The 21,817-nt window shown below is 43.1% G+C and overlaps 1 protein-coding gene across 1 annotated transcript; it reads right to left on the bottom strand.

Annotated features, from left to right (window-relative positions):
• Window positions 1-13,395: 13,395 nt before the first annotated feature.
• LOC130357932 (G-protein coupled receptor 37-like 1) lies at window positions 13,396-19,017 on the bottom strand. The gene is made up of 2 exons (XM_056560688.1): window positions 18,218-19,017; window positions 13,396-14,475 (listed from the first exon to the last, which is right to left on the bottom strand). The coding sequence occupies exons 1-2, from the start codon at window positions 18,971-18,973 to the stop codon at window positions 13,702-13,704; spliced, it is 1,530 nt and encodes a 509-aa protein (XP_056416663.1). The 5' UTR covers window positions 18,974-19,017; the 3' UTR covers window positions 13,396-13,701.
• Window positions 19,018-21,817: the final 2,800 nt, after the last annotated feature.

The raw sequence follows: 21,817 nt of genomic DNA, 5'->3' as shown, positions 1-21,817 counted from the left end.
GCTGCTTTGATATAAACCACTGACAGTTGAATTAAACTACATTCTAATGACAATAGTGCCTGCCAAGCATAAGACATATTAGGCAGCTAGTGACCAGACAGTTTTTAAAGGGGTACTCCACTTTTTTTTTTTTTATCAACTGGTGCCGGAATGTTAAACAGATTTGAAAAATCTTAAGCCTTCCAGTACTTATGAGCTTCTATATGTTGCACAGCAAGTTCTTTTCTTTTTGAATTTCCTTTCTGTCTGACCACAGTGCTCTCCACTGACACCTCTATCCATTTTAGGAACTGTCCAGAGTAGAAGCAAATCCCCATAGCAAACCTCTCATGCTCCGGACACTTCCTAAAATGGACAGAGATGTCAGCAGAGAACACTGTGGTCTGACAAAGGAAATGTAAAAAGAAAAGAACTTCCTGTGGAGCATCTAGCAGCTGATAAGTACTGAAAGGATTAAGATTTTTAAATAGAAGTAATTTACAAATCTGCTTAACTTTCTGGCACCAGTTGATAAAAAAAAAAAAAATGTTTTCCAGGGGAGTACCCCTATAATTTATATCCTAATTTTTTTTCAGATTAGAGAAAGAAAATAAGAAAACATGTCCTTTTTTTTCTAATAGTTTTTTCTTTTTTTGTATGTAACTTTTTTTTATTTCTATTTTTCTACATTATTAAGGGGGCTGCCATTTTGCCTGAACAGCTTTTTGCAGCATTTGAAGAGTTGCTTCAGAGCAAATCCCATGGACATTAGCAGCAATAGACAGGGGCTTCCCCTATTGACATAAATGGCAGAGGTTGCTGGGTGTGCTGTATGACCTTTGCAAAGGTCATTCCACAAGGAAAGGCTGAGCTGTGAGCTTCATCCATTGTCTTCCCTATCTACCAGTTTCATGTTTCACTGTAATGCTGTATATTTTAAAATATACATAGTAAAATAATAAAGTAATAAAAAATAATAATAATAAAGTAAAGTAAAAAGTTTGAAAAAAAAATCATAGGACCTATAGGAACTATAGGCTTGCTAGTTTAACCCCTTAACGGCATGGGTTTGTTTTTATTTGCACTTTGTTTTATTTGTTCCTTTTCGTCTTCTAAAATCCACTTTAAATTTTCCACTGACAATGTTTTTTTGCACCACCAACTGTACTTTCTTATGACATCACTCATTTTACCACAAAATGTACAGTGAAATTAAAAATATATATTTGTGGGAATCCTCTCCATATCAGCATGTGTTTATGAGGGATCGGTCCTCTCAAACTAACAGATTTTATGAGGAGGTGATCAGGGTCAGTGTCATACAATGCTACTGGAAAGTCTTTAGACCATTTTACTTTTTCATATTTTGTTAGGGTTCAGGCTTGTGCTTAAAAAAGAAAAGTGAAAACAATGTTTGCTTATTTATTGAAAAAAATATTGCTTGGACTAAAGTATTTAGACCCTTTACTCAGTACTAAGATGAAGCACCTTTTACAGGGATTACAGCTTCCAGTCTTCTTAGTTTATGATGCCACAAGGTTTGCACATCTGGATTTGGGGATTTCCTTTCATTTTTCTTTGCAAATCCTCTGAAGCTTAGCTTGTATTGGGACTATTGGTGGACAGTCATTTTCAAGCTCCTCTAAGGCCATGTTCACGCAAACTGGATTTTCCGTGCACGATTGCAATGTGGAATCCAGCATGGAAATTCTGAGGTGTGAACATGGCCTAAGCCTCTCCCCCCCCCACACACACACACATAGGGTACATGTAAATCATATATATTAACACATAAGACAATTTACTTTTCATGATAATACTGTATACCTAAATATAATATAATATTACCAAAGTTACCAAATAAGACTGCTATAGAAGGAGCAAATATAGTAAAGGAAAAATGATTTTATCCTACAAAACATCACTAAGATGGGTTTCAAGACCATCACCAAGCTGCTCTGTGAGAAGTTTACAACAGTTGGTGCAAATAGAAGAAACAGACAACTATCAATCTCCATTGGTCGTGGGCTCCCTGCAAGATCTCATCTCAAGGCATTTGAGACCATAGTCACCAAGAAAACAATTGGTAACACCATTTGCTATGAAGGACTAAAATCCTGCGGTACAGGCCATCTGAAGTTTGCACATGTACAGGCCATCTGAAGCTTGCCAATGAACCTCCTTCAGATGTTCATTGGCATATTTCAGACGGGCATTCTAAAGTAGAGGGAACTTGCGGACACTGCAGGATTTCAATCCTTCACGGCATGGTGTGTTACCAATTGTTTGCTTGGTGACTGCCCCCATATAGTATAGACCCATAAAGGTCCCCTACACTGCCCCCATGTAGTAGTTTGGTCGCCTTTTGTGCGCCTATATAGTAGTTAGGCGTCGTTGTGCCCCATGTAGTAGTTAGGCCCCCCCATATAGTACTAACTATGCCCCACACTGCACCATATAGTAGTTAGGCCCCCTCGGTGCTTGTGTATAATTGATAGGCCCCCTACACTGTCCCCATGTAGTAGTTAGGCCCCCTCGGTGCTTATGTATAATAGATAGGCCCCCTATACTGTCCCCATGTAGTAGTTAGGCCCCCTCGGTGTTCCTGTATAATAGATAGGCCCCCTACACTGTCCCCATGTAGTAGTTAGGCCCCCTCGGTGTTCCTGTATAATAGATAGGCCCCCTACACTGTCCCCATGTAGTAGTTAGGCCCCCTCGGTGCTCCTGTATAATAGATAGGCCCCCTACACTGTCCCCATGTTGTAGTTAGGACTCCTACACCATCATGAAGCAAAGGGTCGGACTAGTTATGTGCAAGTGACATTTTTTCACTTTTAATAAATTTGCAAATGTTTAAAATCTTGCTTTTACATTGAAACTTGATATGTTTTTGCTCTGTGCTAAAATAAATAAAATTAACAAAATGTGAAAAAAGTGAAAGGGCCTGAAGACTTTCTGAATGCAGTGTATCTTGATTTTCTAAAGTATTTGATACTAGGCCACATAAAAAGTTAGTACAGAAAATGTAAATACTTGAGCTGGGGGAAAAGGCTATGTTTATACAGTGTAAAATCTGCAGTATGTCTGCCCAGAAAACACAAGCAGACATTCTGGAAATCTGTATGTTCCGTTGGTTGGCGCTAGGACTGCTCGAAAATGCACCGTCTCCACAGATGGCAATGCATATCCAAGCCGAATCCGAAGAAACAAAGAATAGCTTTATTGTTACTGCAGATGCCAAAATCAGGGTTTCTGTTGTGTGCACAGTGCAACAAAATCCCATTGAAATCAATGGGACTCTGCTGCAGCGGAATTTCCAAGCAGAATATATCCTGCCAAATTCCTCTCAGAAATTCTGCTGTGTGAACATGGCCTAAGTGGGTAAGTAACTGGCTCAGTGATAGGAAACAAAGGGTGGTAATTAAAGGTACATACTCTAATTGGGTGACTGTTACTAGTGGGGTACCACAGGGGTCAGTTTTGGGCTCTATTCTCTTTAATATATTTATTAATGGCCTTGTAGAGGGGTTGCACAGATAAGTATAATTTTTTTTGCAGATGATGCTAAACTGTATAAAGAAGTTAAAGGGGTACTCCAGTATTTAAATACATCCCGCATTCTCATGTACTCTTTTATCTTGTGTATCTGTGCGCGTACTCGTGTATCTTCGGTGCTCCCATAGAGAATGCATAAAGCGCATGCCAACCCTGCGCTCCATGCAGCAGAGAGATTTGAGGCCCAGAATATGGGGATGGTTGGATTTCCTTTGATCAGAAACTTATTCCCTATCCTGTGTAAGGTTATGGACATGGGGAGGACATCTCCGGGTTGGGATTGTGTACCAAATAGGACAACAATTGGTGACATGGAAACTGACAAATAAAATCAGGGGGCTGAGATCCCTCCCATGATCTACTTACACCCAGGAAGATCTCATGTTAAATACAATAAAATAGTTAAAAAGCGGTCTAGATGCCTTTCTGGAAGTAATAATTTTACAGGTTATAGGAGAAGATTTATCAAAACCTGTTCAGAGGAAAAGTTGCTGAGTTGCCCATGGCAACCAATCATATCGCTTTTTACATTTTTTTTTATAAGGCCTCTGAAAAATGAAAGAAGCAATATGATTGGTTGCTATGGGCAAATCAGCAACTTTTCCTCTGGACAGGTTTTGATAAATCTTCCTAATAGTCACTAGAATCTGGAGGTGGGACGTTGGTCCGGGAATTTATTCCGAGTCAGGAAGCAATTTTTCCACCAAAAATGGAAAATTGGCTTCCACCTCATAAAGTTTATTTTCTCTGGATAACCATTATAGGGTGCTATGTGGAACACCATAGTGTCATAGGCTGAAATGGATGGACAAATGTCTTTTTTTTCAGCCTTACAAACTATGGGGAAGAACAAGACCTGTTATGAGGAAAAGTTGACCAGTTGTCCATAGCAGCCAATCAGATTGCTTCTTTTATTTTTCCGAGGTCTTAAAAAAATAAAATAAAAAAAAAGGCGACCTAAGTAACTATATAAACTGTGTGGGACCAAAGCTACAGTGCTGATTTTGCAATCACAATCTTTTGAATTAGACATTAAAAGGCACAGGATTTATGCAAACCTCGTCCAAAAGTGGATAGCATTCCAAGGGCAGAACTTAGTGGCCTGATTTAGAATTCTTCAATGTTGGCAAGTATGCTGCTAACTGAACAGGATTTATGAAAAGTGTAGTAGTACCCTTCGGTAACCAACCAGGTTCCTCTTTTCATTTACTTATAAGCTTCTATAAATGAGAGGTGGAAATCCATTGTTTGCTATGGGGAATTTATCAAAACAAATGGAATGTGGAATAGTTGCCCATAACAACCAATCAAATTTCAGTTTTCATTTTTAAAAAGACCTCTGAAAAATGAAAGCGGGAATCTTTATTTATTTTTTTTTTTCAACTGTAAATTTTTTATTAATGTATTTTTGATAAACCAAAGTACACAATGGCAGAATAAAGCAAACGAATCGCAAAAGGCAGCAGTAACATGTGAACAACCGTATACATCAACAAAGTCAGTCAACAGGAGTAAGGCTAAGAGAGAAACAATCCCTCTCAAGGGAAATAATGGTAGAAAAAATAAACAAAGTTCACCCATTAAGTAAAGGGGAACACTACCCGCAAAGGTAACCAGACAAAAAAAACAGACAAATATAAAGGGGGAAGGGAAAGGGAACAAATCACAAGACAAACATAAAGAAAGAAAGCCAGAGAGGCAGAGAAAAGGAAAAAGCCCAGCAGAAAAAAGGCTAAAGGAACAGGCAAATAAAGGTAGGTCACTGAGGCTGTCGATCTACGAATCTATCCCAGGGCTCCCAGACAGACACGAACCGAGGGATCGTGTTGTTTAGAGAGGCTGTGAGAGATTCCAAAAAGAGCGAATATCACGGACTCGGGCCATCAGATCATCCTCCGATGGCGGAAGGGTATGTTTCCAATATTTGGCAATAAGAGTCTTAGCGGCCAATGTAACATGCAAAAATAGCTTGAATGGCTTCTTCGGGAGAGCCCTAGTCGAAAGGTGCAAAAGATAGACGAAAGGGTCCAAGGGACCCAGGACAGCATGAAGGTGCCGCTGCACCATCATCCAGTAGACCACAATTTGTGGACAAGACCAAAATATGTAAAAAATAATGCCTAAACCCCCTAAAATCAGGATTCAGTTTGTTCAACAGGACAGGAGTATGATACCAGCCCATAAGCATCTTAAATTGGGTCTCCTTATATGTGTACATATGGATGCCTTGGAAGCCCGTTCAAAGCAGAATAAATGCTAGAAAGGAGTCCCTTGAGGCCCACTCCTACACAGCGGGTCAAAACTCGTGGGGAGGGATACAGTCAACGTCCTCTGTTTAGAGGAGAAATAGTGATGGAGCACAGTATAATGGGTCTCCTCAGAGGAAGGAAGGTCCTGACGAGCAGACAATTGGTCGAAAGACAAAAGAGAGTGAGAAAGGGGTTCTACAACATCTGCCCAGCAAAAAAGACCTTGGGGGCCCCACATACTAGAAATTAAGCCCGGGGAGAAATAAGGATGATAGAGAAAGCACTGTAGCGGGGAAAAGGAGGAGAAAAGCTTAAACCTTCTAGAGCAGTAATCCCAAACATAGCGAGAGAATGACATCGGGTCCAGGAGAGGACATGGGGGGGGGGGGGGGGGGCGATGACCAAAGAAGGGTGTTAGGCTGAACCGGAGCCAACCATAATTTCTCCAGTTCCATCCACTGTATGCATGGTAGGACAACCAGGCAGCCAAATGGCGCAAATGAGCAGCCCAATAATATTTGGTAACATCAGGGACCCCCAGGCCTCCCATGTGTCTGCTGGCCAGCATAACGGACATAGGAAGACGGTGACGTTTAGCGTCCCAAATAAAACTAAAAAAAGGGGACTGAAATGATCAAAGAATGGCTAGCGGTACTCATACTGGTAAGGTCTAAAAGCGGGAATGTTATTGGTTGCTAAGGGCAACTGCTCCATTGTTTTGATTCTTCCCCAATATACTCTTAAAGGGGTACTCCAGTGGTCAACGTGTTTTTCCGTTTTTGACTTACCCTATTTGTTTTGTCTCATTTCTATTCTTGTTGTTTAGGCTACTCTATTTCCGTTCTTTGTTGTCTTTTTATCCCCCACTTTGTTTTCCTATCTTTGCGTCTATTTCCTGTTTCTTGCTCTGCTGAAAACCACAAATCCCAGCATGCCACATGCCCTGCTGGTTTGGGGCGGCACCTTTTTTTTTTGTTCCGCCCTTTACCCACCCTACTATTTTACCAGGTCGGACCCCTTATACACAGCACCCTAATATAATCAGCCCTGGTTGGGATACACTGGCATACACACACAGAAGGGACTACAACTCCTAGCATGTGTCATTCAGGAGTCTTTAGTCTGTCGTATAACACCAGCATGCTGCCTCTGTAGTCACCTGGAGGATGTAGTTCACCACACCGCTATGGGGCATACACCAGTGTTTCCCAACCAGGGTGCTTCCAGGGGTTGCAAAACTACTACTACCAGCATGCCCGGACAGCCAAAAGCTGTCGGGGCATGCTGGGAGTTGTAGTTTTGATACAGCTGAAGACACCCTGGTTGGGAAACACTGCACTTTGTTTGTAATATACTGAATAGGCTAGGCTAGTGTTTCCCAATCAGTGTGCCTCCAGCTGTTGCAAATCTACAACTCCCAGCATGCCCAAAGTCTGTCCAGGCATGCTGGGAGTTGTAGTTTTGCAACAGCTGGAGGCATACTGGTTTGTAAACACTAGCATACGCACACATAACAGGGACTACAACTCCCAGCATGTGTCATTCAGAAGTCCCCCCCCCCCCATCACACATAGAAATCATCCCCAGTCCGAGATTTATTCCCCTGCAGTCTATACATCCCCAGCCCATGCACTTTGTCATCCTCCCCTTCAGATAACACTCTTATCTTCTCTGTCTTCTTTCAGTGCAGACCTGCGTCCTCAGAAGACAGAGCAGGGGGAGGGGAGATGAGGAGCTGTGTACGTCCTCTCTCTACCACTGCTCTAGTTTATTTCTCTCATGCACACCTGCGTCCTCTGGGAGGGGGAGATGAGGGGGCGTGGCTTCTTTCTCTCATGCAGACTTGCGTCCCCTCCGGGAGAGGGAGATGAGGGGGCGTGGCTACTTTCTCTCATGCAGACTTACGTCCCCTCCAGGAGAGGGAGATGAGGGGGCGTGGCTTCTTTCTCTCATGCACACCTGCGTCCTCCGGGAGAGGGAGATGAGGGGGCGTGGCTACTTTCTCTCATGCAGACTTGCGTCCCCTCTGGGAGAGGGAGATGAGGGGGCGTGGCTTCTTTCTCTCATGCAGACTTACGTCCCCTCCGGGAGAGGGAGATGAGGGGGCGTGGCTACTTTCTCTCATGCAGACCTGCGTCCTCCGGGAGGGGGAGATTAGGGGGCGTGGCTTCTTTCTCTCATGCACACTTGTGTCCCCTCCGGGAGAGGGAGATGAGGGGGCGTGGCTACTTTCTCTCATGCACACTTGCGTCCCCTCCGGGAGAGGGAGATGAGGGGGCGTGGCTACTTTCTCTCATGCAGACCTGCGTCCTCCGGGAGGGGGAGATGAGGGGGCGTGGCTTCTTTCTCTCATGCACACTTGTGTCCCCTCCGGGAGAGGGAGATGAGGGGGCGTGGCTACTTTCTCTCATGCACACTTGCGTCCCCTCCGGGAGAGGGAGATGAGGGGGCGTGGCTACTTTCTCTCATGCAGACCTGCGTCCTCCGGGAGGGGGAGATTAGGGGGCGTGGCTTCTTTCTCTCATGCACACTTGTGTCCCCTCCGGGAGAGGGAGATGAGGGGGCGTGGCTACTTTCTCTCATGCACACTTGCGTCCCCTCCGGGAGAGGGAGATGAGGGGGCGTGGCTACTTTCTCTCATGCAGACCTGCGTCCTCCGGGCTCTGAAAGAACAGAGGAAAAGAATGCCCTGACATGTTGTCCACAGCCTAATCCTAACATGGCCGACGTTGTGGACAACAGTAAGAGATCGAACACAGAACTACAGAACTTCCTGGCCCAGAAGCAGGTAAGAAAAAAGAGACATATGCTACACAAACATATAATTCATATCAATTGCAAAAAACATGACCATTAAAAGAAGATGCAACGTAGCCAAAAATCTTAACCACCGGAGTACCCCTTTAATTTGCACTAGTTTTGAAGCAACCTACTGGACACACAATATTCCTCATCATGTCAGAATTAAGTAACAAATGAGACTTTTAACTTCTCTTTTTTTCCGTTCCCAGGACACGGAAATTATTTTTTGTAGCCATTCCCCGTCTGGTTTCCATAGCGACAACTGCGTCCCCATGCTTCTCTCTCTTTTCACAACAGTAAAATTGTTCCCCACTCCCACACAGCCAAAAGAAAACAAAGAGACCTTTCTCACTCACAATAAAGAAGAAAAGATGAGGCCGCCTTTGACCAGCAGGAGGACTTTATTCCACAGAATAACCTTTTATCTAATTCTAATACATGGAAATCTGTTTGCAATCCGAAATAGACAACTAGTCGGGGGCAGAGAAACGTTAAAAAAGAAAGAGGTTCATAATAGGTGGATAACTTCAGGCTATGAATAGAAGAATTATCAGTGTAAGAATGTAAAGTAGATGCGGGTCACAAGCTTCATTATGTTAGGTATATATTACTGTATATAGGGCAGTTAGTAGGTTAGCAGTTGCACTAGTACTACAGCTTTTTCTCAGGCTCCTTTCACACCACATTTTGAACATCCAGCAAGGTATAGGTCAGTGGTCTTCAACCTGCGGACCTCCAGATGTTGCAAAACTACAACACCCAGCATGCCCGGACAGCCGTTGGCTGTCCGGGCATGCTGGGAGTTGTAGTTTTGCAACATCTGGAGGTCCGCAGGTTGGAGATCACTGGTATAGGTTGTTCTACTTGCTGAAAAACACTTTTATACAGATCCATCTAAAAAACAGATCTGTCCTATGCCGTTTTTCAAGGTTGACTTGCATAGAAACTTAAAGGGATTATCCAGGATAACAAAAACATAGTAGTTTTCCTCCAGAAACAGCGCCACTCTTGTTTGTGTGGTATATTACAACTCAATGGAGCAAAGCTGTAATACCACACATAACCTGAAGACAGGGGTGGCACTTTTGGATAAAAGCAGCTATGTTTCTGTAATCCTAAATAACCCTTTTAGGGTACATTGAAATGTACAGGATCTGCTACATATTTTGCTGAAAATTTTCTGCTGCTGATTTCTCTACCCATTGAATTCAATGGGTAGCAAAAGCAGCTGCAGAAAATAGGCAGCAGATCCTGTACGTGTGAACGTACACTTAAAGGGGTACTCCGCCCCTGGCATCTTATCCCCTATCCAAAGGATAAGGGGATAAGATGTTAGATCGCTGCGGTCCCGCTGCTGGGGACCCCGGGGATCGCCGCTGCGGCACCCCGCCATCATTACTGCACAGAGCGAGTTCGCTCTGTGCGTAATGACGGGCGATACAGGGGCCGGAGCAGCGTGATGTCATGGCTCCGCCCCTCATGACATCTCGGCCCGTCCCCTTAATGCAAGTCTATGGCCGGGGGCGTGACGACCGCCATGCCCCCTTCCCATAGACTTGTATTGACGGGGGCGGGCCATGACATCACGAGGGGCGGAGCCGTGACATAACGATGCTCCGGCCCCTGTACTGCCCATCATTACGTGCAGAGCGATCTCGCTCTGCGCAGTAATGATAGCGGGGTGCTGCAGCAGTGATCCCTGGGGTCCCCAGCAGCGGGACCCCGGCAATCTGACATGTTATCCCCTATCCTTTGGATAGGGATAAGATGTCTAGGGGCGGAGTACCCCTTTAAAATGGATTAAGACAGAAAGTGACCAGAGGTCTGTGTTATCTTATCCTGCTATAAATAAAAGTACATAATGCGACATAAACTGCAGAAAATGAAGCTATTTTGACATCTGCTTTCTTATAAAAACTTGAAGCCTATAAATATGTTCACACTGTAAATTGAGACGGATTTGAGCCTGAAAATCAACACAGAATATAAGCTCCATTGATTTCCCTGGAAAATCTGCAAACATGTCCACATGACATTTTTTTTTATCAGAAAATTCTGGATTCCAGTCCCACTTTAACAATTTTTGATGAAGATTTCATGTGAAATGACGCCCTTTGATAGGGATTTGATAAGGATTTTTGACAAAGATTTTAATAATGGTTTCTAAATCAATTCCTCAGTGTGGACGGGATGTCTTAATACACGTGTGGTAAAAAATGTGGTGTAAAAAGAGTCTTAAATGGTATGTTTCATCAAAAAAACTTTTGATTTATTATAGATTAATGTATGCATAATAACTTTCCAATAGCATGTTATAAAAAAATATGCTTCTTTCTATTTAATTTTCCACTTTGAAAAAATGACCACTAGGGGTCTCCCTACCAGTCCTTTTTTATAGATTTCAGACTCATGCTGGAGTCCTAAATCTCAGACTGCAGCCGGGACACAGACAAACTCCCTGGCAGGGAGCAGTGCTGAGCTTGTCTGTGTCCCGGCTGCAGTCTGAGATTTAGGACTCCAGCATAAATCTGAAATCTATAAAAAAAGGACTGGTATGGAGACTCCTAGTGGTAATTTTTTTCAAAGTGGAAAATTAAATAGAAGCATATTTTTTAATAACATGCTATTGGAAAGTTATTCTGCATACATTAATCTATAATACATCAAAAGTTTTTTTGATGAAAGGTACCCTTTAACTGATTTGGTTAGCTGTGAAAAACACTTAGGAGAAATGAAATCATATATACGTAGCATACTTATCTATAATGTATTTGCTCAAAATAAGGCTGGAAATGATGTGTTAACATAGCCTTAAAGCGATAACCCAGCTTTAAATAAATACAGTTATGGTCTATTCACATGTACAGTATTCTGTATTTACTTCAATGGGTCAGCCGGCAATCTGCAAATCTGCCACTATTGCAGACTTTTGGCAGACCCATTGAAGTGAATGATAGTGTAACTCTCAGAGGGTAACCTACCTGCGGCTAGTTACGATTGTGTGAACACACCCCAAGACTACGTTTACCTGTGCATATTGTGCTGTATTTTTCTGCAGCTTATTTTGCTATCCATTTACTTTAATGGGCAGCAAAATCTATTGCAGAAAATCTGCAGCAAAATACACAAATATGAACGTAACTTAAGGTCCTTTTCACATGGCGTAATTTTTGTGGAAAGTCTGGCTAGAAAACTTCCGGATGGGCATTCCATCCGCAGCAGTCCGCAACAGTCAGCTATAGGACTGCTCCGAAATCTGCCGTCTCCATAGACTGCAATGCATTTCCTAGTCCATTCTGGCAAAAGACACATCAGTTCTTTCTCTGGAATTTCCACTCTAGATGTTCCCGGCATGGAAATTCTGCCTTGAATGATCAATACATTGTGTGTCTTCTGTATGGCAGGGTCATTAGATCAGCTTTGTATTCATTATTAGGTAGACACCTTCTTTTCAAGTTACAACAAATACAAAATACCTAGAATTTACTATGTTTATAATATTTTCACTTTTGGCATGAGCTGAATGTAAGCACATTGGGGCAGATTTAGCGAAACCTGTGTAGAGGAAAATAGGAGCAGTTGCCCATAGCAACCAATCTGATCGCTTCTTTCATTTTTAACAGGCATCTTTAAGCGATCTGCGCCACTCTATCTCAGCACAGGTTTTGATAAATCTCCCCTATTTTCTATGTTAGTTTATTTGTGTCCCAGCACCTGGCCATGGTACATAGGGCAGCAGTACAAGCATATAAACTGTATATATAAGTGTATTTAAGAAAAAAAAAAAAAAAAAGCATCACAGCAATTTAAAATGTATTTTCAAACTTTGGTCAAGAAATTTGTGCTAAATAAAGAGAACAGTTTCCTATAAGGGTATGTTCACAGACAACAGATTTGTTGCAGTCATTTCAGAAGCAAAAGGGGTACTCTGGTAGAAAACCTTTTTTTTTTTTTTTTAATCAACTGGTGCCAGAAAGTTAAACAGATTTGTAAATGACTTCTATATAAAAATCTTAATCCTTCCAGTACTTATCAGCTGCTGTATACTACTGTTTTCTTTTTTCATTTCCTTTTTGTCTGAACACAGCGCTCTCTGCTGACACCTCTGTCCATATCCTGTCCAGAGCAGGATAGGTTTGCTATGGGGATTTTCTCCTACTCTGTCCTGACATAGACAGAGGTGAACTGTGGTCAGACAGAAAGGAAATTCAAAAAGAAAAGAACTTCCTGTGGTGCACACAGCAGCTGATAAGTACTGGAAGGATTACAATTTTTAAATTGAAGTAATTCATAATTTTTAAAAATTTAAAAATATATTTTTACACCGGAGTACCCCTTTAATATGGATTGGAATTGCAAAAATCCATGGGATTCTTACAGAATAAACCCTATTCAGATGCTTTTTCAACAATACTGCTACCTGATAATATAACCCTAGTGGGGTAGGCTCCTAATGCTGTGTTTTAGCTGTCTGCATACTCTCGTCCTCTAGTTTGTCTTGTGTTATTTAGACTAATCCTACATTACTTGTTCACAAAGAGGGAAATCTGGCACCGCTACTGCGATATGGAGAGCTATATTCTGAACAAAATAATACAGCTGATATCCACTTCTGTCTGCTATATAGCTGCTATGGGGGATGGCGGTGCTAATACGGTATCAAAGAGGTCCAGTAACAACAGAAAGTTGGCAAGTAGAGCATGTAGATAAAGCACTCACTGCATCAGAGGTTCAGCAGAGGGGGGTGGCAACCGGTTTCACGCGTGGGCCAGAGGAAGCGCCTCAGTGCGTGAAACCGGTTGCCACCCCCCTGTCACGCCCATGCCTCACCTGTTCCATCCATTCTCCCTGTGTGTCTGTCTGCTCTGTTTTACCGGCTCTAGTCTGGAATAAAGTTCTATGTTGCTTAACCTCTGATGTGGTGAGTGCTTCATCTGCATTATCCTACATTACAATTCACTTTTTTTTATCCATTCAGCTTAGTCTTTTCACCTCAAACGTTCTCAGTTTTGTTCCAGTTGTCTTCTATTTACCATGTACCACCTTCCCTTCTTGTTAGGTTAGGATGGGATCGCTACCGGTATCTACATAATACGCATTCACTATCCCTTACTTAGCAGGGGGTGCCCAGCTGTCGTGCGGAATCATTTGCACTGTATGGGGGGTTAAGAGGTTCCAGTTTTGCACTGTTTTCTTCAGCATTATGTGTAGAGGTGGCTTGTTTAGGATCATCATCACAGCAACAACAGCAACAATCCAAAAAGGCCTGTCCTAGTGGTTTAGAGATGCATAAGAGGAGGACAGGTGTTGCTGCCGACTTTAGGAATAAGAAGAACTGAGTGATGAGAGTCAGGAGATTCTCAGGGAGATCCAGACTGGTATAGGCCACCAAGATATTTACGATGTTTTCAGGGAGTATGCACACTCCATAGACAATAGCCAGACCTGCCATTATCCAGCTCAGCTGGCGTTGACATTGGCTATTTTTCATGTTCTTTGTGTTTCCAACAATTCGCAGAGTCACCAGTAGTGATGTCATAGTAAAAAAGAGGGGCAGGCAGAAGTAGCAGCCAAGGAACCACCACATTCGGGCATGTTTGTATGTTAAGACTAAGGAGTGCAGAACAGGAAGAAGATCAGGAGAAGGATTCATCACACAGGAATCAACGATCAGCCCCGATACTGGAGAGTGCTCCTGATTCAGCTGCCACAAAAGGATTTCGGGGAGAGCAAGAATCAAGGATCCAATCCAGATAACCGATACCTTTCCTAGGATGGACTGGCAATGTTCCACTGGTCTTGGAGGCAACTGTGATGAAGTTATTGACTGGAAGCGGTCTATCCCCAATGCACATAAGGAGAATGTCGTAACACCAAGGGAAGAAACCTGCGCCAAAAGAGAAACACAAAATAAACCATTTCCCAGCAATGTTAGTTTCATTAGACTCTTTAGATGTTTACAGCAGATATAAAATCTCTGCTATCACCTGGTTTATAGGTATCTCACGGCCCATAGACAGACCAGCTAGTTGCATGGTGCACTCCGGCAGGAAAATAGGTAACTGATACACAATAGACCGGAACTCAAAGGTTTAAAAATGTTGTGTACTATTAAGCATTGATGGGATTGTTGACGTTTCCACTTGATGGGTGTGAGGATGAAGACAGTGATGGTGATGTTAAATAAGAATAAAGTTTTCAAAACATACAAATCCATATCTTCTCAGTTCAATTCTAATCTGGACAACACATAGCAAGTTTAGCGTAATACACAATATGACCTACATTCAACTTTACTCTGAAATCATTGTCGGTATTACATTAAACATGAAGAATCACAATATCATGAAATTCCAATCTGCATATTCTGTATATTTTTCCACTTAAAAATGGTCACGCTGGTAATAAATGCTATAAGGGTATGTCTATACCATGCATGACACTGCCTATCTACATTCCTTTGTGTCATTCATAAGGACAATATGTCATATGACCGATCACAGTGGCCAATTGTCACCATATGCTGCTCCAAAGCTATATGTTATGATTATTATGCATTATTCTGTCACTAAAGGGCACCATTCCTAGTTCTTTCTTATGGTGCATTAACACAGAGAGAACAGTGAGATGTGCAAAGCTCTGATACACTCTATATACCTGAATATATATACATACATGTATATACATTGATATACATTAATGTTTTAATTCAGCAGCCAGATCTAAAAAATTAGCTGATGCGAACTGAAAAGTTGCATAACTTTTTACTATTCAGGGATTAAGATTATGTTAAATCTCCTTAGTTTCTGTCCAGGGCCCACTTATCTAAAAAATGTGCACTGACCAGAGATGGTTTTGATGATCCAATCCTTTAAACGGGGTACTCCGGCCCTAATACGTCTTATCCCCTATCCAAAGGATAGGGGATAAGATTTCTGATCTCGGCGGTTCCGCAGCTGGGGACCCCTGCAATCTGTCATTCAGCACCCACCCTTGCGAGCTCTCAGCAGTGCTGGAGGCTCCGAGTGTGCAGCGTGATGACCACGGGGCCAGAGTATCGTGACGTCACAACTCCGCCCCCTGTGACGTCACACCTCGCCCCCTCAATGCAAGTCTATGGGGCTTGCTTTGAGGGGGTGGGGTGTGACGTCATACGGGGACGGAGTGGACTAATTAAATATACAGGCGGTACATATGCAAATAACAGACATAGTGTAACATTCCCAACTGAGAGTGTCATGAGCAGTGTTCAGTGATAAAGAATGTAAAAACTCACAGAGGGCGGCGCTGGATACAGGGGACTCACTATTCGTGAGTTCCAATCCCCTCCCCTGATGTCACATAAACGACCAGCCAATCTACAGGACAAAGTTGTCAAGTCCAACATATCCAACAAACCAGCCACTTCTCAACGTTATTTGACTGTACAAGCTAGGGGTTCCTACCCCTGCTGCAACTGCACAAATTGCCCATGCATGATTAAGGGCACCCATTTTACACATCCTTCCACTGGCCAACAATTTCCTATTAAACATTACCTAACCTGTTCTTCCAGATTTGTAGTGTATATTCTTCTCTGCCCAAGTAAACTCCTGTACTTGGGAGAGAAGACTGGTGAGTTCAAGGTGAAGTTGAATCAACACAGATACACGATCCGCAAATCCAGGGCAGACCTACCGGTCTCCAAACATTTTATGGAGGCTAGTCATACTGAACTCGACTTGAATTTCATTCTCATTGACTACATCCCCCACCTAAAAGAGGTGATGACCTTACTCTACTACTCCTGAAACAAGGACTTATGTGGATACATAAACTTAACACCTTACGTCCATATGGTCTGAACGTGGACTTCACTATTCCACACAATCTCATCTAATCACATCTATGCTGTTAGCAGTAGAATGTTCCCAGGTCGGATAGGTTGGACTTTTTTCTATCTTGTCTCTACCATGCTTTTAATTTTTTTTCCCTTTTCCCTTTCCCTAGAGGTGGCGCTGCATCCCTCACTATATATGGGGACTTTTACCTTCACCTACCCAGAACCACAAGTGGAGGACCACTTTTTTCTCCTCTCATTGCATCTTTCATTGCTCAAGCATTGCCACAGGTTATGTCACTTTCTCACACCAACTAGTTGTGACATGTAACCTTTTGATCTGCTGTTATATCATTGCTTCATGCCTTGTCTGGTCAACAATGTATTTATGCCTCTTTATGTGCCTGGCCATTAACATATTCATGTCTCTTTTCCCTCGGTGACGGTATGTATGCACGTGTCGATGCGGAGGTGGGGATACTCTGTGGCCCATGGGGACATTGGTGGTTCATTGGTGTGACCTCTTCGCCAGTTGCTCCTCAGCCATGCAACTGGCGTGGTCGTCGGGTGGCTACTTTCACCCCTGGGTGCCCAGAGCCCACCCTCAATATGTTTGATCTGAGTGTAACCTACCAATATACAGACTTAGAATTGTCCTTACTTATCATTATGGACCTAGTGTTGTCCTTGCCACCACCATTATTTGGCTCCAGTATTGGCAATATGTCCTTGTACATGTTACCTTTGCCATTTATGTTGCACCTAGCCATTAATACTCTCTCTATGATCCCTATCCATATTCTGGCTAGTTTGCCAGTCCACAATATGGCCGCCAGTATTCCTTTATATCACTGAGGCTGCGCAGCATCTGATTCCCTTGCCCATTCACCCGCCGGCTTTGCGGCGCATTTTGCGCATGCGCAAACACACGCAAAAATGTGCACGCATGCGCAACCTCATTTTCGATTCCTCCAGCCCTCTGCTCCTCCCGACACAGGTGCAGTACAGCCCATGCCCTCCACATAATGGCGCCAATGGCGTCTGTCTCCATAGGAGTCCCATGAATCCAGCGCTACCCTCTGTGAGCTTTTACATACTTTATCACTGTACACTGCTCACGGCACTCTCCCTTGGGGATGTTACACTGTGTCTGTTATTTGCATATGTACCGCCTGTATATTTAATCACTCCACTGTTTATGCATCAACTGTATTGTGTAAATCAATTGACCAATCACTTGTGTACACACACACATATATATATATATATATATATATATATATATATATATACCACCATTTGTTCACTTGCTTGTTGCTTGATAATGGCTGCAATTGCGTCGCCATTTAGTTGTGATAGAATAAAGCTACTCCTTCACCTCACCTCGTGAATGCTATGGTCGTATTTTGTTTATGCACCTATATTACATCAATAGGAGACAGCAACTGGCTAGAACCAATTTGTCTGAAATTTATTTGGCCAGTATAAAGCAATGCAAATATATAGGCCCAAATTTATCAAACTGTGAGAGATGTGTTGGGATTTTCCCACAGCAGCCAATCACAGCTCAGCTAATGATCTCTGGTAAAGTGAAAGCTGAGCTGTGATTGGTTGCTGTGGGAAAATCCCTCGATTTTTTCTCTCTCACAGTTTGATAAATCTTGGCCTATATATTAACTATGACTAGGATTAGAAGTTACTCCCTCAGGAATAAAAAAAAATTTGGGTTTGGCATCTTTCCGAATGACTTTTGCTGCTTTCGGTTTTCTGTTTGTATAAACATACATGTAAAAAAAAAGAAAATTCTCACCTCCATATACGGTATAATGCGACAGGAGAGGAACCCCAGAAGTCTTCGATGTGTGATCTCTTGGAAAACAACTACAGGCAAACATAAGAAGAGTAGCATAAAGTCCCAGAGTGCGACACCGGCTAGGATGGAATCCCAAGCACTCTTCATAGACATGCTATGCCACACAATGCACATGATGGACAGGTTGCCAACAATGCCCACAGCAAATACAACTAGTGAGAGCAGAAGCACCCCGTAAGCACTCAGTGAGTTCTCGCTCAGAGGATATAGTGAGTTTTTCAGCTTTGGTCCCCAGGTGGGTGACTGTGAAGAGTCATTTTGCATCCGATTCACGTCTGGTAATCCAGTTGTCGGCGAGTAGATAAGCCTTGGGTAGCCTAGGTTTCCAGCATCTTTCTTGGAGCCTTCTCCTTGTGACCCTCTCCTCACTCTAGGTTTGGCAGCTCCATGTTTTACCCTCTGAACTGCAGTTGTGTGTCTGGGTTCTTCATGACATGCACTGTTCTTGATGTTTAAAAAATGAAAAAACAAAAGAAACAAAAAAGAATCTAATAAAACCCTTGAAAGTTTCATACTTTTGAAAGACAAAAATACCCTTCTTAACAGCAGAGAGGAGAGGGCTGAGATAAAGCAGAGATACTGTGGGGAGAGACTCCACTCTATAGAGTCACACAAAGAGCCACTTATCCCTCTGTGAATGCTCCACAATGTCTTTCCCACATGACCTGATACTGTGCCAGACACTTTCCTCATTCCCTATTTACATACATTGTGTACCAGTCTCCGCTTTCTGCTCTCTGGCACCTCCTAGTGAGTGACTTAGAGGAGTTGCCTGTAACCCATAGTGAGATGTGTTTTAGCCAATGTTTTTCTAAATAAATATGACATAGGCCTTGCTATCATAGGATACATGCTTCCATAGCAATATAGATAGTCACCCATCATTTATAGACTTATCACAGATACAACAGCAAACAATGAGGCAATTTACTTTTGTTTGCCCACAACTGCATTGCGGGAGATGTATTTGTTGTGGTATTTACTATTTGGCGTTAGTAAAGGTTAGTAAATCCAGATGTCATATGAACAGTTTATGCCCCCGCTTTGTTTATTTGGTATAGCTTGTGAGAAATAAGTCTTTTTCATTAGTAAATTTATCAGGAAATCCCTTAAAGGAGAACTCCATCCAGAACTCCTGTGGACAGAGGATAAGTAGCTGATTGCAGGGGGATAGACTGGGACCTCCTGCGATCTCTGGAATGGGACCCCGGCTGTCAGTGAGGAGCACGTGTTGTCTACTGTTAACCCCCCCACCGCTACTTATCCATTCTCCTGTGAATAGGGAATACGTTTGTTTTGGCTGGAGTTCTCCTTTAAGCCATGCCCCCTTTTTGGAAACTAAACACGATCTCCAGAACAGGACCCCGGCTTTCAGTGAGTAGCGCATATCATCTACCATTAGACGGCATCTGCTCCATTCATTTCTACGGACGTGCCGGTGATGCCTGAGTGCTGAACTCGGGTCTTTTCGGCACTCCCATAAAAATGAATAGAGCGTGTGCCATCTGCAGCACGTGCTCTTCACTGAGAGCCGGGTCCCATTCCATAGATCATGGGGGGTCCCAGTGGTCGGACCCCCTGCGATCAGCTACTTATTACTTATCCTGTGAATAGGGGATAAGTTAGTTTTTGCTGGAGTTCTACTTTAAGCCATGCCCTCTTTTTGGGAACTAAACCTCAGAACATGAACATGTTGAAAAAATGCCGCACAAACAGTGTACATTAATAGTAAATAACATGTACCTGCTGTGTGCCAAACTTTGGCACTTGAAAGGACAAAAATGTGGCAAATGAGGAAGTAAATTTTCTCAAATGTTTGTTTAACCCCTTAAGGACGCAGCCCTTTTTCACCTTAAGGACTGAGCCCTTTTTCGCAATTCTGACCACCGTCATTTTACGAATTAATAACTCGAAAACGCTGATTCTGAGATAGTTTTTTCGTGACATGTTCTACTTTATTTTGGTGGTAAATTTTCGGCGTTACTTGCATCCTTTTTTGGTGAAAAATCCCCAAATTTCATGAAAATTTTTCCTTGTAAGGAAAATGGATATTCCAAATAAATATTATTTTTATTCACAAATACAATGGGGGACATTTACTAATCTAGTCTATTTTGGGTACGCTTATAGACCAGCGTATGTGGTAGTCTCCTGTCTATTGTGCTCCTAATTTAGCAAAGGTCTCACAGCCCTTGATAAATTCTGTGCTCAGACTTCAGGGTCTACAGCTTAAACTGCATTTAGACCTGCTCCAACATGGTCTGACATTTCAGCGTATTTTGGGCAGATGCGACTTGTCGCACAAAAGTCGCACTTGATAAGTTCAGCACCAATGCATTTTCCAATGCATTTCCATTTAAAATAGGCTTGCATGCATCATGTTCTAAAAATCCTCTACAGCAAAAGTCGCAGAAAAGTCGCACATATTTAGACTGCGACTTTCTGTGCGACAAATTTAGACAGGAAAAAACAGTCTAAATCCTTTGATAAATCTCCCCCAATATGTCTACTTTATGTTGGCATCATAAAATAGACATATTTTTGCTTTTTGAAAAAATTAGAGGGCTTCAAAGTAGAGCAGCAATTTTCAAAAATGTCATGAAAATTGCTAAATCTGAAGGGACAGATGTTACAGAACTACAACTCCCAGCATGCCTGGGCAGTCTAGGCATGCTGAGAGTTGTAGTTTGGCAACATCTGGAGGGCTACTGTTTGGGCACCACTGTAACAGTGGTCTCCAAACTGTGACCCTCCAGATGTCCTCCAGAGTTGCAGTTTGGCCTTCCTAGTGGTTGCCACAGTAAAGATCACTTTACTTTCACTTTCATTCCCCCCCCCCGCCCCACCGTCGTTTACCTACCTGAGCCAGGATCTTTGCAGTCTCCAGCGATGATCAGCGGTTCCCAGGCATCTTCTACTCCAGGTACCGGCCTCCATCTTCTCCCCATGTTCCCCTCGACATCCAGGGGTGGGCAGAATGGGGGTTGCCATGGCAACCCACTGTCCTGCTCTGCCCTTGGTCAGAATCAGTTCTGACCAATGGCAGGGGATAGGAGGAGATCGCAGCACTGCAACCTCACTCCTACCCTCAGGATGATCTGGGCTGTCACTGACAGCTCCGATCATCCCTATTTTCCGGGTGATCGGGTCACCAGAGACCCGATCAGCCCGGAATAGCAGAAAATGGCTTGCCTGAATTGACATGCGATTTTCTGCGATCGCCGACATGGGCGATGTGCAGGGATGCCTGCTGAATGATTTCAGCAGGCATTCCGGTCCGGTCCGGTCCCCAACCGGCTAGCGGCAGGGACCGGAATTCCCACGGGCGTATGCGTATGCCCCACGTTCTTAAGGACTCGGGATGCAGGGCATATGCATACACCCGACACCCTGAAGAGTTTATAGGTTTTGACAAAAATTCTTGTCAGCCAAGCCACATCTGATTGGCTGAGACTCGCACACCCGCCCCATACTATTGGTTGTTGGGGAGGGGGGGCAGTCTCGTTCTACTCACTATGTTGCAGCCTTGCTGTGCCT

This window comes from Hyla sarda, chromosome 2 (genome assembly GCF_029499605.1).
Source record: "Hyla sarda isolate aHylSar1 chromosome 2, aHylSar1.hap1, whole genome shotgun sequence".
Taxonomy (NCBI): Eukaryota; Metazoa; Chordata; class Amphibia; order Anura; family Hylidae; genus Hyla; species Hyla sarda.
Note: the sequence above shows the minus strand (reverse complement) of the source record. Positions and strands in the feature narration are given on the sequence as shown.

Bases quoted from the DNA above. Each gene is read 5' to 3' on its own strand.
- LOC130357932 (XM_056560688.1), bottom strand. From the start codon at position 18,973: ATGAGGAAAGTGTCTGGCACAGTATCAGGTCATGTGGGAAAGACATTG. The intron at 14,476-18,217 runs GTGAGAATTTTC...CTTTTGGCGCAG, and splicing joins GCATTATACCGTATATGGAG to GTTTCTTCCCTTGGTGTTAC.